The sequence below is a fragment of the Dysidea avara genome, chromosome 12, assembly GCF_963678975.1.
Source record: "Dysidea avara chromosome 12, odDysAvar1.4, whole genome shotgun sequence".
Classification (NCBI taxonomy): domain Eukaryota; kingdom Metazoa; phylum Porifera; class Demospongiae; order Dictyoceratida; family Dysideidae; genus Dysidea; species Dysidea avara.
In genome coordinates this window covers 23,862,848-23,878,632 of record NC_089283.1, presented here as the reverse complement: position 1 = coordinate 23,878,632, position 15,785 = coordinate 23,862,848, and the positions used below count along the sequence as shown (strand labels likewise).

General features: G+C 37.9%; 1 protein-coding gene across 1 annotated transcript in view; it reads right to left on the bottom strand.

Moving 5' to 3' along the window:
* The window catches only part of LOC136240439 (uncharacterized), a 69,412-nt gene that overhangs the window by 37,311 nt on the left and 16,316 nt on the right, over nt 1-15,785 (bottom strand). The window contains exons 5-14 of the mRNA XM_066031424.1: nt 13,500-13,820; nt 13,104-13,445; nt 12,397-13,053; nt 8,704-9,024; nt 8,309-8,650; nt 7,602-8,258; nt 3,808-4,128; nt 3,413-3,754; nt 2,706-3,362; nt 32-352 (exon numbers count right to left, since the gene is read on the bottom strand). Coding sequence (XP_065887496.1) covers nt 32-352; nt 2,706-3,362; nt 3,413-3,754; nt 3,808-4,128; nt 7,602-8,258; nt 8,309-8,650; nt 8,704-9,024; nt 12,397-13,053; nt 13,104-13,445; nt 13,500-13,820 — 4,281 coding nt within the window. The remainder of the gene's footprint in view (nt 1-31; nt 353-2,705; nt 3,363-3,412; nt 3,755-3,807; nt 4,129-7,601; nt 8,259-8,308; nt 8,651-8,703; nt 9,025-12,396; nt 13,054-13,103; nt 13,446-13,499; nt 13,821-15,785) is intronic.

Sequence of the window (15,785 nt, the reverse complement as noted above, 5' to 3'; positions counted from 1 at the left end):
AAAAATTATTTACAAGTGAAACACTTCTTACTTGTGCACTGAACACTAGCATCTTCTGAATGAATACAGTTGTGTGTTCCAATTCCATTGTGAGGACACTGATCAAGTCGAGACTCATTTCCATTACAGTGTACATCGTCAAGCCAAATTGGTCCCGTTCCCTGTCCAAACTGTGATGTACGATATGCAAACACTGCACGCAGAAAGCCAAGCTGTCGACACACAACAGTGGCATCATTCAGATCCCAGAAATCATCACAAACTGTGCCCCATTCTCCATAAAAGATTTCTACACGACCTTCATTGTCAGAAGAACCACCAACCAAACGAAGTGTACCATTACTTGTTGTACCTATGTATACACAAATAACATAGTAAAATGAGTAAAGTGATTTAATATTACCTGTTGTTGTTAATAAGCTAGTAGGTATATTATGCATAACAAAGTGTTCAAACAAAGGGGAACAATGTGATTTAATTAATTCCATACTTTTAGTGTATGTACTAGGAGAGTTAAGTTGGGGGTTAAATTCATATGTGAAGTGATGATTTTCCTTAGTCTGTAGAAATCTTGGAATGGAATGGGAATGGATGCTATCATTTGACTTATTGCTGCTTGCAGCTTCCCAAACCTATAGGCACTATTGTCAATTAATTTATAAGCCTTTTCATGTTTCAACGGTCGGACTTTTAAAATGTTTAGCTAGATGATTTCCATCTTTCACAATTAGCAACCTAACTATTCTATAGCCTATTCCATCCAATTCACAGATTTTCAATGTAGGTTCCTGGTGGAATAGTACCTATGAATCTGCTCTTCTGTTAGTTTGTTTCAATTATTTTAGTTGAAGGATCCAACAATGCTGTAAAGAAGCATTGTTCTGTATAATCTTTTGCTTGACAGTGACATCCTTTATCAGACATTTTCTGTTGGTCCCACTTTCTTGTCCTATTAGTCAATTTGGTAGAACCAAAGTAACAACTAGTAGTTATAGTGAAAAACAAAGTACAGGCAAAATCAACTAGCTAATACCATGAGTGGCTAATGCGTAGCTACACTACCATATACTGTTGGTTTTGACCATTCCTAAAACAATACTTAAAGATTTTTAGCAGATGTCTTCTGGGTGGTGTGACAAGCTCAAATGGCAATTTCTGGCCTTGTGAAGGACCTGACTCCACAAGAATCACTAGTATAGATGGATGGCCTCACTGCTTGATACAGTTTGCCAAACTTTTTTCTGTGTGGTTTTTGTAGCACATCAGCCTCTAAGGAGCCAGCACAGCCCCTGTAATCTCATGTGTGGACTTCAATCATCCATTTTAAAGTCTATCTCTTACCCACCACTCCATCTCCCCACCTCCCACCCCTTGTGATGTGAGTTTGCATGTCCAACTGGTCCAATTATCTATCTCATTTAGTGGGAAACTACGTGTAGCTACATGTACTGGAAACAGTCTAAAAGGTGATAAATTGATGTAATTTTATACTCATGCTCTTCTCTTGGAAAGTTATCATGGTTTAAATTCTTTAATACCATATAAAATATTTCGATCATTTACTAAATCCAATCTAGCAATAAAATAATAGAACATACACATATTAAAATGTTATAGTTGTTTTCCTGCAGTATATAATAGAAAAAGACATACCCCATGCATGACAACAACATACAGGAAATTAAAAGGCATTTTACTTCTGTGCTTACATGCAGTTCTACATGTGAAAGACATTAATTTTATTTACCAGCTACTGTGCTTTAGCATTTATGCATTTGTAATCTGATGGTGAGCATATTATACATAGTTGATGATTGGAGGATAATTGCTGCCTAGTTTGTGGTATATAGCTGTTTGTGCTACAGTAATCTAAGCTGCTACATTTCCAGTATGTAAGTGGTAGCTGTCTGAAAATTGTAATTGATAGTTACTCTAGCAGGGGGGCATGATATGGTCTAAATTTAGTATAATGTGGACATTAATGGAGTTTGAATATGCTCCTTAGCAATTTGAAAATGACTGTATATCCATAGAATATTCATAAAACATTAGCAGTTGTGAAAATTCAGCATAATGCCTATGAGGTTATAGTGCCATAGCATAATGTTTGTAGTGTGCACAATTGAGATACTCTAATAGAACAGTTACTCAAATAGAAGAGTCATCTTAATAGAACATTCATTAACAAATGTATTTGCATTAAAATAAAAACACTTTATCACGTGGCATGATTGCATTGTTGGACAATGTGAAAATCTTGGTTATAAGCAAGAAGCTGGTGAATAAGCTTCATTCAGTTGGTTTTGCTACTTAGTAGTGGCTAGGCGTTACTCAGTGGATTACTAATGAGATTAGTAACGTTGTTACTTAAAGTAATAATATTACGTAATATTAGACTCGTTACAGTAACTTCATTACTTAGGTAATGTGTTACATTTGCAAGAAAATAACTTGAGTTATAATACCTGTTTTTACAGCATATTTCGTTATATTACTTCGGTACCACAAAAGTAATAATTATTACATAATGCGCTACTTATGTAACTCATTACCCCCAACACTGGTGGTGGCTAAGAAATAGCTGCAATGATGTTAATGGCTAGCATTTAAAATGATTAGACTACGACTATACAAATATGAGAAGATTGATTTTGATAACCAATCTTTATGTGTGTGCACAAATAGAAATTCATTGAAGCGTTTACCTGCTGAACAAACAACACCAGCATCTTCAAAGTGAACACAATTGTGGGCTCCCCATCCATTATTTGAACAGTCTTCTATTCTTGTCTCATTTCCTATACACTCTACATTGTCCAACCAAATGGTACCTGTTCCCTGTCCAAAGCTGGCACGAATTGTAGCTTGTAAGGCACGTCCAAATCCAAGCTGTCTACAAATCACATGAGCATCCTCAATATCCCAGAAGTCATCACAGATTGTTCCCCATGTTCCACCGTACAGTACTTCAACTCTTCCCTCTAGCTCACTGCTTCCACCAACGAGTCTGATTTCAGTTCGTGGTGGTGGAGTAGTGCTATTGCGACATCTCACAGACACATCTTCCCTGTGCTGACAGTTGTGAACAGCATATCCATTGAAGGTGCAGTTTCCAAGACAATTGTCATCATCTGCACACTGTACATTATCCATCCAAATGGTTCCAGTACCTTCACCAAAGTGGGCATTGTAGTAGTATGTCACTGCTCCAGAGTAACCGAGTTGTATACAGACAGTGTTAGATTCTTCTTGACCCCACAAATCATCACACACAGTTCCCCAAGTGTTGTTATAGTACACTTCTACTCTACCCTCATACTGGTCACTTCCACCAACAAGACGTACTGGAGGACAGCTAGGTACTGTAAATATACACAATTACTATATATTTAAACAGACATTTTATGCATACTTAAGCATTCGGCTGAGGCATCTTCAGAGTGTCCACAATTATGGCTGCCAATTTGATTACCACCACACGTAAAAAGATCGGGCTCAGTTCCAAGACAGCTTAAATTATCTAGCCAAATTGGTCCAGTTCCTTGACCATATCTAGCAAATTGTGGGGCAGCCACAGCATCAGGATATCCAAGTTGACGGCAAACCACTCTAGCATCAGTTATTCCCCAGAGGTCATCACAGACAGTACCCCACTGTGCATTGTCAAATCCACCAGTACTGTTGGTGTAAACTTCTACACGACCTGTATGCTCGTTGGGCCCATTAACCAATCTCACTGGATGGACGGGTATGTCTACAAAAGTTATTCATTCTTTAAAATATATTTACAAGTGAAACACTTCTTACTTGTGCACTGAACACCAGCATCTTCTGAATGAATACAGTTGTGTGTTCCAATTCCATTGTGAGGACACTGATCAAGTTGAGACTCAGTTCCATTACAGTGTACATCGTCAAGCCAAATTGGTCCTGTTCCCTGTCCAAACTGTGATGTACGATATGCAAACACTGCACGCAGAAAGCCAAGCTGTCGACACACAACAGTGGCATCATTCAGATCCCAGAAATCATCACAAACTGTGCCCCATTCTCCATAAAAGATTTCTACACGACCTTCATTGTCAGAAGAACCACCAACCAAACGAAGTGTACCATTACTTGTTGTACCTATGTATACACAAATAACATAGTAAAATGAGTAAAGTGATTTAATATTACCTGTTGTTGTTAATAAGCTAGTAGGTATATTATGCATAACAAAGTGTTCAAACAAAGGGGAACAATGTGATTTAATTAATTCCATACTTTTAGTGTATGTACTAGGAGAGTTAAGTTGGGGCTTAAATTCATATGTGAGGTGATGATCTTCCTTAGTCTGTAGAAATCTTGGAATGGAATGGGAATGGATGCTATCATTTGGTGCATGCAGCTTCCCAAACCTATAGGCACTACTGTCAATTAAATTGTAAGCCTTTTCATGTTTCAACAGTTGGACTTTTAAAATGTTTAGCTAGATGATTTCCATCTTTCACAGTTAACAACCTAGCTAGTCTATAGCCTATGCCATCCAATTCATAGATTTTCAATGCAGCACCCTGGAGGAATAACACCTATGAATTTTTACTGCTCTTCTTTTAGAGTGTTTCAATTATTTTAGTGGAAGGATCCAACAATGCTGCAAAGAAGCATTGTTCTGTATAATCCTTTGCTTGACAGTGACCTCCTTTATCAGGCATTTTCTGTTGGTCCCACTTTCCTGTCCCATTTTACCAAAACCTCAAGCTGGGTCAATTTGGCAGAACCAAAGTAACAACTAGTAGTTATAGCGAAAAACAAAGTACAGGCAAAATCAAACTAGCTAATACCACTAGTGGCTAATAGCTACACTACCCTACTGTTGGTTTTGACCATGCAAGAAGCATTCCTCAAACTATACTTGAAGCTGGTTTTTAACAGATATCTTTTCTGGGTGGTGTGATAAGCTCAAATGGTGGTTTCTGACCTTGTGAAGGACCTGACTCTACAAGAATCACTAGTGTAGGTGGATGACCTCACTGCTTGATATAGTTGGCCAAACCTTTTCTGTGTGGCTTTTGTTGCATATCAGCCTCTAAGGAGCCAGCACAGCCCTGTAATCTCATGTGTGGATTTCAATCATGGTCTACCTCCATTTTTGAGTCTATCTCTGCTCCATCCCCCCACCTCCCATTGCTTGTGATGTGACTTTGCTTGTCCAAGTGGTCAGATTTTCTATCTTATTTAGTGGGAAACTACATGCATCTACAAGTACTGATACGGTCTAAAAGGTAATAAATTGATGTGGATCTTGTGTTAATTTCATACTCATACACTTTCTTTGGAAAGTTATCATGGCTTAAATTCTTTGACACCGTATACCTAGCTATCTTGAAACTTCTAATGTGCCGATTTTGATCATTTTTCTAAAATCCAATCTAGCAATAAAACAAGACCATACACTTTATATTAAAAAGTTCTATTTGTCTTCCTGCAGTATATAATACGTTGAAAAAGACAAGTAAAATGAGATCCCAAAACTGGCCATAGGCCAGCATTGGGCTTATACAATTACAAAAGGAAATAATATCTCTGCCAAAACACCCAGCTGTGCAAAAAGGATGCACCCCCTCCCAAAATGCCAAGGTGAAAAAGTTGCAAAATCAAAGGTATAGCAGCTAAGAAATGGCTGTAATAATGCTAATTCCAATCATTTTTAATGCACCCATTTTCATAGCTTGGCTGTTTTGGTAGAGACATAATAATATACCTGTACTTATTGACGAAAAATGGTTACAGCACGGAGGGAGTAAGAACCACAAAATTTATAACAGGATAAAACATGAACTAACAAGAAACAGCCTCCAGACCATACCCTATGCATGACAAAACCATACAGGAAATTAAAAGGCATTTTACTTCTGCGCTTACATGCAGTTCTACATGTGATCGATGAAAGTCATTAATTTTATTTACCAAATACTATGCTTTAGCATTTATGCATTTGTAAATCTGATGGTTAGCATATTATACATACCGTATTTCTATAAATATAAGCTGTGAAAAATTTTCACGAGTTAAAATTTTTGTGTTAATAAATTTTCACCTGTGTCCTCAAGCAATGAAAAATTTTTAACAATGAATTATGTAACTTTATTAATTCTATACGGCTTTTTTGTATATAGGAGAAGCACAATGACAAGCAGCGAACTGAAGTGTGGCGACTCTGTTCCATGGAGGCTGTACCCCAGATTTAGGTGTTGTCCATCACAAATCAAGCAATGGACTGGAGTGGAATTGCTGTAGTCAATTGCTGTAGTCAATTGCTGTAGTTAGAAGCTCATTCCATGCAACTTGTGCATATATACTTCGTGTCCTGTAGTAGCTGTCTCGCTTGAGCTGTCTATCATGAAATGGCATCATTACCAATGTGCGGCAAAATAGACAAAGACAGCTCCCCTTTCTGCTAGGATGAGGGAGGCCTTTGTTTTTAAAAGACTGCAGCAAAGACATATGCTTGACATGCCAATGGCCAAGCCTCGATCCAGGTGGCCAGAAAGCAGTTAACCAAATTCATTCAACTTCTCGAGTATTACGTTGATAAAATTTTTTTTGCATAATTAATTTTTGTCTGATGTTAGCTTTGACGAAATATTTTAAATGATTTATAAATATAGAAATACAGTAGTTGATGATTGGAGGATAATTGCTGCTTATTGTTGCCTAGTCTGTGGTATATAGCTGTTTGTGCTACAATAATCTAAGTTGCTGCATTTCCAGTACGTATGTGAGTGGTATAACTGTCTGAGAATTGTAATTGATAGTTACTCTAGCAGGGGGCATGATATGGTCTAAATTTAGTATAATGTGGACATTAATGGAGTTTGAATATGCTCCTTAGCAATTTCAAAATGGCTGTGTATCCATAGAATATTCATAAAACATTTGCAGTTGTGAATAAATCAGCATAATGCCTATGAGGTTATAATGCCATAGCATAACAAGTGTAGTGGGTACAATTGAGATACTCTAATAGAACAGTCACTCAAATAGAACAGTCGTCCTATTAGAACGTTCATTAACAAATGTATTTGAAATTAAATATCTGTGTAAATGCTATTCCTCTAGGAACCTGTAAGAAAGCTGAAAAATCATGTGAATACAGAGCCAAAATCTTGTAACTAAAACTCTGTGGAGTGATAAAACACCAGACCCAGTGATGATGTCATCTCACAATCTAGGCATGTGCCAAAGTAAAAAAATATAAACACTATGATTTTATTCTCTTATCTTACCATGCTATTCCTGATGAGAAGAACACAAGGTAGGGTAAAGCAATCCCTAAAGCCAGTCACTGACTGTCTTTGGAGCTTTATACATACAACAAGAAGTGATATCTATATCAAACAGCCATGCTGTGAAAAAGGGTGTAGCCCCCAAACTGAAACACAAGGGAAAAAACCCGAGAAATCAAACGTGATGGCTAAAAAATAGCTGCTGCAATGGTGTTAATGGCTATCATTCTAAATGATTAGACTATATATGACTATACAAATATGAGAAGATTGATTTTGGTAACCAATGTTTATGTTTGTGCACAAATGGCAATTCATAGAAGTGCTTACCTGCTGAACAAACAACACCAGCATCTTCAAAGTGAGCACAATTGTGGGCTCCCCATCCATTATTTGAACAGTCTTCTATTCTTGTCTCATTTCCTATACACTCTACATTGTCCAACCAAATGGTACCTGTTCCCTGTCCAAAGCTGGCACGGCTAGTAGCTTGTAAGGCAAGTCCAAATCCAAGTTGTCTACAAATTACATGAGCATCCTCAATATCCCAGAGGTCATCACAGATTGTTCCCCATGTTCCACCGTACAGTACTTCAACTCTTCCCTCTAGCTCACTGCTTCCACCAATGAGTCTGATTTCAGTTGGTGGTGGTGGAGTAGTGCTATTGTGACATCTCACAGACACATCTTCCCTGTGCTGACAGTTGTGAACAGCATATCCATTGAAGGTGCAGTTTCCAAGACAATTGTTATCAGCTGCACACTGTACATTATCCATCCAAATGGTTCCAGTACCTTCACCAAAGTGGGCATTGTAGTAGTATGTCACTGCTCCAGAGTAACCAAGTTGTATACAGACAGTGTTAGATTCTTCTTGACCCCACAAATCATCACACACAGTTCCCCAAGTGTTGTTATAGTACACTTCTACTCTACCCTCATACCGGTCACTTCCATCAACAAGACGTACTGGAGGACAGCTAGGTACTGTAAATGTACACAATTACTATATATTTAAACAGACATTTTATACATACTTAAGCATTCGGCTGAGGCATCTTCAGAGTGTCCACAATTATGGCTGCCAATTTGATTACCACCACATGTAAAAAGATCGGGTTCAGTTCCAAGACAGCTTAAATTATCTAGCCAAATTGGTCCAGTTCCTTGACCATATCTAGCAAATTGTGGAGCAGCCACAGCATCAGGATATCCAAGTTGACGGCACACCACTCTAGCATCAGGTATTCCCCAGAGGTCATCGCAGACAGTACCCCACTGTGCATTGTCAAATCCACCAGTACTGTTGGTGTAAACTTCTACACGACCTGTATGCTCGTTGGGCCCATTAACCAATCTCACTGGATGGACGGGTATGTCTACAAAAGTTATACGTTCTATAAAAATTATTTACAAGTGAAACACTTCTTACTTGTGCACTGAACACTAGCATCTTCTGAATGAATACAGTTGTGTGTTCCAATTCCATTGTGAGGACACTGATCAAGTCGAGACTCATTTCCATTACAGTGTACATCATCAAGCCAAATTGGTCCTGTTCCCTGTCCAAACTGTGATGTACGATATGCAAACACTGCACGCAGAAAGCCAAGCTGTCGACACACAACAGTGGCATCATTCAGATCCCAGAAATCATCACAAACTGTGCCCCATTCTCCATAAAAGATTTCTACACGACCTTCATTGTCAGAAGAACCACCAACCAAACGAAGTGTACCATTACTTGTTGTACCTATGTATACACAAATAACATAGTAAAATGAGTAAAGTGATTTAATATTACCTGTTGTTGTTAATAAGCTAGTAGGTATATTATGTATAACAAAGTGTTAAAACAACGGGGGAGCAATGTGAAAATTAATTATTAAATCCATACTTTTAGCCTATGTACTAGGAGAGTCATCAAGCAGTGAGGCCATCCACCTAACACTAGCAATTCTTGTAGATTCAGGTCCTTCACAAGGCCAGAAACCACCATTTGAGCTTGTCACACCACCCAGAAAAGACATCTGTTAAAAACCAGCTTCAAGGATAGTTTGCCTGCATGGTCAAAACCAACAGTATGGTAGTGTAGCTGTTAGCCACTAGTGGTGTTAGCTAGTTTGATTTTGCCTGCACTTTGTTTTTCGCTATATATAACTACTAGTGTTATTTCTTTGGTTCTACCAAATTGACCCAGCTTGAGGTTTTGGTAATGGAACAGGAAAGTTGGACCAACAGAAAATTTCTGATAAACAAAGTGACTGTCAAGCAAAAAGGTCAAACACCCCAATAGAAGAGCAGTAAAAATTCATAGGTGTTATTCCACCAGGGTGCTGCATTGAAAATCCGTGAATTGGATGGTATAGGCTATAGACTAGCTAGGTTGTTAACTGTGAATGATAGAAATCATCTAAACATTTTAAAAGTCCAACTGTTGAAGCATGAAAAGGCTTACAAATAAAAAAAGTCAAATGATAGCATCCATTCCAAGATTTCTACATACTAAGGAAGATCATCACCTCACATATGAATTTAACCCCGGGGTACTTAGAGATAATGAGCCACTCTCTAGAGTTCCTATGCATGTATATACATGAAATTGACAAGGAGAAAACATCCTGACTGCCTGTCAGACATTTGTAAGCATTCAAGCATTAATCAGATGGTTGTAGATTCAAGGATTCTTAGGTCGAGTCATGGATTTTCTCACAGTTTTTCTGTGTGGTTTTTGTTGCATATCAGCCTCTAAGGAGCCAGCACAGCCCTGTAATCTCATGTGTGGACTTCAGTCATGGTCTACCTCCATTTTTAAGTCTATTTCTTGCCCACCGCTTCATCTCCTCACTTCCCACCCCTTGTGATGTGACTTTACTTGTCCAGCTGGTCAGATTTTCTATCTTATTTAGTGGGAAACTACATGCAGCTACAAGTACTGGAAACAGTCTAAAAGGTGATAAATTGATGTGCATCTTGTATAAATTTCATACTTATACTCTTCCCTTGGAAAGTTATAACGCCTTAAATTCTTTAAAACCGTATAGCTAGCTATCTCGAAACTTTTTATGTGCCCATTTCGGTCATTTTTCTAAAATCCAATCTAGCAATAAAATACACATAGTAAAAGGTTCTGGTTGTCTTCCTTCAGTATATAATAGAAAAAGACAAGTAAATTAGGCCTCAAAACTGGCCATAGGCCAGCATTGGGCTTATACAATTACAAAGTAAAGTAATATCTCTACCAAAATAGCCAGCTGTGTAACACCCCATCCCCCAAAAAAGCCATAGTGAAAAAGTTGCAAAATCAAAGGTAGCTGGCCAGTGGTGATTCTAGACCTGATTTACAGGGGGGCCAAATAGGGAACAGCATTCTGGATCATTTCTCATTTCAACTGTAACATTTTAAAACTTGTTTCTGTACTTTTTGTAGTGTGTATCAGGGGTGGATCCAGAGTTTGGAAAGAGGGGGTGCACTTTGCTGAAAAGTTGGAGAAAAAAAAAAGGTCACAGCAATAATGGCTCCCCTTACCAAATGTGTTTACTATAAAGTATATAAAGATCCTTATTCAGATCCTTGTTCATAGCTTCATAGTTAAGAGCTACACTGCCTCATGAACACTGTGACTGCTTTATTGGAGTGACTGCTCTATTAGAGTATCTTGATTTTGTATGCAATTTTTTCTGAAAGGGATGAAGGAAGGGAGGAAGGCACGTGCCCCCTGTGCCCCCCCTGGGTCCACCACTGTGTATATTCACTGTATATTATATCAACCTCTACTTCCTTTTGAAAGTTTTAATTTTTTAAATAGCCAGTATATATATAATATACCTGTGCATGTTCATTGGCTATTAATGACCTAAGTGAGGTTTCATTATCTTTAACATAGAGGGAATATGAACTATACAATTTATAGGTCTATCTTCAGACTTCTTTTGTTGTTTATTTATAGCAATACTCACCATTAGATTTTACAAACAGTAGCTGGTAAATAAAATTAATGTCTTTCACATGTAGAACTGCATTTAAGTGCTGCCTTTTAATTTCCTGTATGGTTTTGTCATGGGGCACCAAGAGGGAATGGTCTGGAGGCTGTGGTTTCTCGTTGCTTTGTGTTTTACCCTGTGTGCATCTCTTTATAAATTTTGTGGTTCTGTGCTGTAACCATTTTTCATTAATAAGAGCAGGTATATTATTACAGTATATCTCTACCAAAACAGCCAAACTATGAAAATTGGTGCATTAAAATGATTGGAATTAGCATCATAACTGCCATTTCGTAGCCGCTGCCATAGGTGATTCAAAGGGGGACCTCCCCCATGTTGAAAAATAACTTTTTAAAAATCTTGGGGAGAAGTTGCAGTATAGATTGGCATTATTATTTTAGCATTCTCTTATCTCATCATGCTATATATTCCTGATGAGAAGAACACAAGGTAGGGTAAAGCAATCTCTAAAGCCAGCCACTGACTGTCTTTGGAGCTTTATACATACAACAAGAAGTGATATCTATTAGAGCTCGGCGGTATTGAAATTTGAATACACGGTATTAGTAACAGGAAAATATCGCGGTATATCGGTATATAGTTAGCTTGTTTTTGTAATTATTGCATCATTTCTTGGGCTTAGTACGAAGCGGTATCATCCCAAAAAACAAAAAAATATATAGTTCAGTACAAGTAGGCATGTGTTGTAATGTGAAGACCTCAAGTTTTTGTTTAGGGCATGTCTGCTAAATCATCAACAAATTGGATAATTAAACACCAAAGGCTGGGTTAAAAGCAATCCTATACCAGTATTCATCGATATACCGGTATTTCGATATATCGGTTATCAAACACTGTCACGGTATGATAATCGGTTATGATAATTTATCATGATAAACGGTATTACCGATATATCGCAGAGCACTAATATCTATATCAAACAGCCATGCTGTGAAAAAGGGTGTAGCCCCCAAAAAACACCAGGACAAAAAACCCCGTGAAATCAAAGGTGGTGGTTAGGAAATAGCTGCAATGATGTTATTGGCTATCATTTTAAATGACTAATACAAATACGAGAAGATTAATTTTGGTAACCAATGTTTATGTGTGTGCACAAATGGCAATTCATAGAAGTGTTTACCTACTGAACAAACAACACCAGCATCTTCAAAGTGACCACAGTTGTGTGCTCCCCATCCATTATTTGAACAGTCTTCTATTCTTGTCTCATTTCCTATACACTCAACATTATCCAACCAGATTGTACCTGTTCCCTGTCCAAAGCTGGCACGGCTTGTAGCTTGTAAGGCACGTCCAAATCCAAGTTGTCTACAAATTACATGAGCATCCTCAATATCCCAGAGGTCATCACAGATTGTTCCCCATGTTCCACCGTACAGTACTTCAACTCTTCCCTCTAGCTCACTGCTTCCACCAATGAGTCTGATTTCTATTGGTGGTGGTAGAGTAGTGCTATTGCGACATCTCACAGACACATCTTCCCTGTGCTGACAGTTGTGAACAGCATATCCATTGAAGGTGCAGTTTCCAAGACAATTGTTATCAGCTGCACACTGTACATTATCCATCCAAATGGTTCCAGTACCTTCACCAAAGTGGGCATTGTAGTAGTATGTCACTGCTCCAGAGTAACCGAGTTGTATACAGACAGTGTTAGATTCTTCTTGACCCCACAAATCATCACACACAGTTCCCCAAGTGTTGTTATAGTACACTTCTACTCTACCCTCATACTGGTCACTTCCACCAACAAGACGTACTGGAGGACAGCTAGGTACTGTAAATGTACACAATTACTATATATTTAAACAGACATTTTATACATACTTAAGCATTCGGCTGAGGCATCTTCAGAGTGTCCACAATTATGGCTGCCAATTTGATTACCACCACATGTAAAAAGATCGGGCTCAGTTCCAAGACAGCTTAAATTATCTAGCCAAATTGGTCCAGTTCCTTGACCATATCTAGCAAATTGTGGGGCAGCCACAGCATCAGGATATCCAAGTTGACGGCACACCACTCTAGCATCAGGTATTCCCCAGAGGTCATCGCAGACAGTACCCCACTGTGCATTGTCAAATCCACCAGTACTGTTGGTGTAAACTTCTACACGACCTGTGTGCTCATTGGGCCCATTAACCAATCTCACTGGATGGACGGGTATGTCTACAAAAGTTATTCATTCTTTAAAATCATATTTACAAGTGAAACACTTCTTACTTGTGCACTGAACACCAGCATCTTCTGAATGAATACAGTTGTGTGTTCCAATTCCATTGTGAGGACACTGATCAAGTCGAGACTCATTTCCATTACAGTGTACATCGTCAAGCCAAATTGGTCCCGTTCCCTGTCCAAACTGTGATGTACGATATGCAAACACTGCACGCAGAAAGCCAAGCTGTCGACACACAACAGTGGCATCATTCAGATCCCAGAAATCATCACAAACTGTGCCCCATTCTCCATAAAAGATTTCTACACGACCTTCATTGTCAGAAGAACCACCAACCAAACGAAGTGTACCATTACTTGTTGTACCTATGTATACACAAATAACATAGTAAAATGAGTAAAGTGATTTAATATTACCTGTTGTTGTTAATAAGCTAGTAAGTATATTATGTATAACAAAGTGTTAAAACAAAGGGGAACAATGTGATTTTATTAATTCCATACTTTTAGTGTATGTACTAGGAGAATTAAGTTGGGTATAAATTCATATGTGAGGTGATGATCTTCCTTACTATGTAGAATTCTTGTAGGGAATGAGAATGGATGCTATCAATTGACTTATTGGTTTAAAACTGCATGCAGTTTCCCAAGCCTATAGGCACTACTGTCAATTAATTTGTAAACCTTTTCATGTTTCAACAGTTAGACTTTTAAAATGTTTAGCTAGATGATTTCCATCTTCACAATTAGCAACCTAGCTAGCCTATGCCATTCAATTCACAGATTTTCAATGCAGGTCCCTGGTGGAATAACAACTATGTATTTTTACTGCTCTTCTTTTAGAGTGTTTCAATTATTTTAGTGGAAGGATCCAAGAATTCTGCAAAGAAGCATTGTTCTGTAAAATCTTTTGCTTGACAATGACCTCTTTTATCAGAAATTTTCTGTTTGTCCCACTTTCCTGTCCCATTACCAAAACCTCAAGCTGGGTCAATTTGGTAGAACCAAAGTAACAACTAGTAGTTATAGTGAAAAAACAAAGTACAGGCAAAATCAAACTAGCTAACACCACTAGTGGCTAATAGCTACACTACCATATTGTTGGTTTTGACCATGCAGGCAGCATTCCTCAAGCTATACTTGAAGCTGGTTTTTAACAGATGTCTTTTCTGGGTGGTGTAACAAGCTCAAATGGCGGTTTCTGACATTGTGAAGGACCTGGCTCTACAAGAATCACTAGTGTTGGTAGATGGCCTCACCACTTAATATAGTTGGCCAAACCTTTTCTGTGTGGTTTTTGTTGCATATCAGCCTCTAAGGAGCCAGCATAACCCTGTAATCTCATGTGTGGATTTCAATCATGGTCTGCCTCCATTTTTGAATCTATCTTTTTCCCACCACCCCATTTCTCCATCTCCCACCCCTTGTGATGTGACTTTGCTTGTCCAACTGGTCAGATTTTCTATCTTATTTAGTGGGAAACTATATGCAGCTACAAGTACTGCATACGGTCTAAAAGGTAATAAATTGATGTTTAATTTCATACTCTTACTTTTCCCTTGGAAAGTTATCACAGCTTAAATTCTTTAACATCATATATCTAGCTATCTCGAAACTTCTAATGTGCCAATTTTGATCATTTTTCTAAAATCCAATTTAGCAATAAAGTAAGACCATACACTTTATATTAAAAAGTTCTAGTTGTCTTCCTGCAGTATTATAATGTGTAGAAAAAGACAAGTAAAATGAGACCCCAAAACTGGCCATATACAATTACAAAAAAAGTAATGTCTCTGCCAAAATACCCAGCTGTGTAACAAGGATGCACTCCCTCCCCACCTCCCAAAATGCCAAGGTGAAAAAGTTGAAAAATCAAAGGTAGCGGCTAAGAAATGGCAATTATGATGCTAATTCCAATCATTTTTAATGCACCCATTTTCATAGCTTGGCTGTTTTGGTAGAGACATAATAATATACCTGCCCTTATTGATGAAAAATGGTTACAGCACGGAGGGAGTAAGAGTCACAAAATTTATACAGAGATACATACAGGGTAAAACATAACTAACGAGAAACAGCCTCTAGACCATCCCTTCTTGGTACCCATGACAAAACCATATAGGAAATTAAAAGGCATTTTACTTCTGCGCTTACATGTAGTTCTATATATGAAAGACATTAATTTTATTTACCAGTTACTGTGCTTTAGCATTTATGCATTTGTAAAATCTAATGGTTAGCATATTTTACATACCGTATTTCTATAAATATAAGCTGCAAGAATTTTTCATGAGTTAAGTTTTCCTGTTGAAAATTTTTACCTGTGTCCTC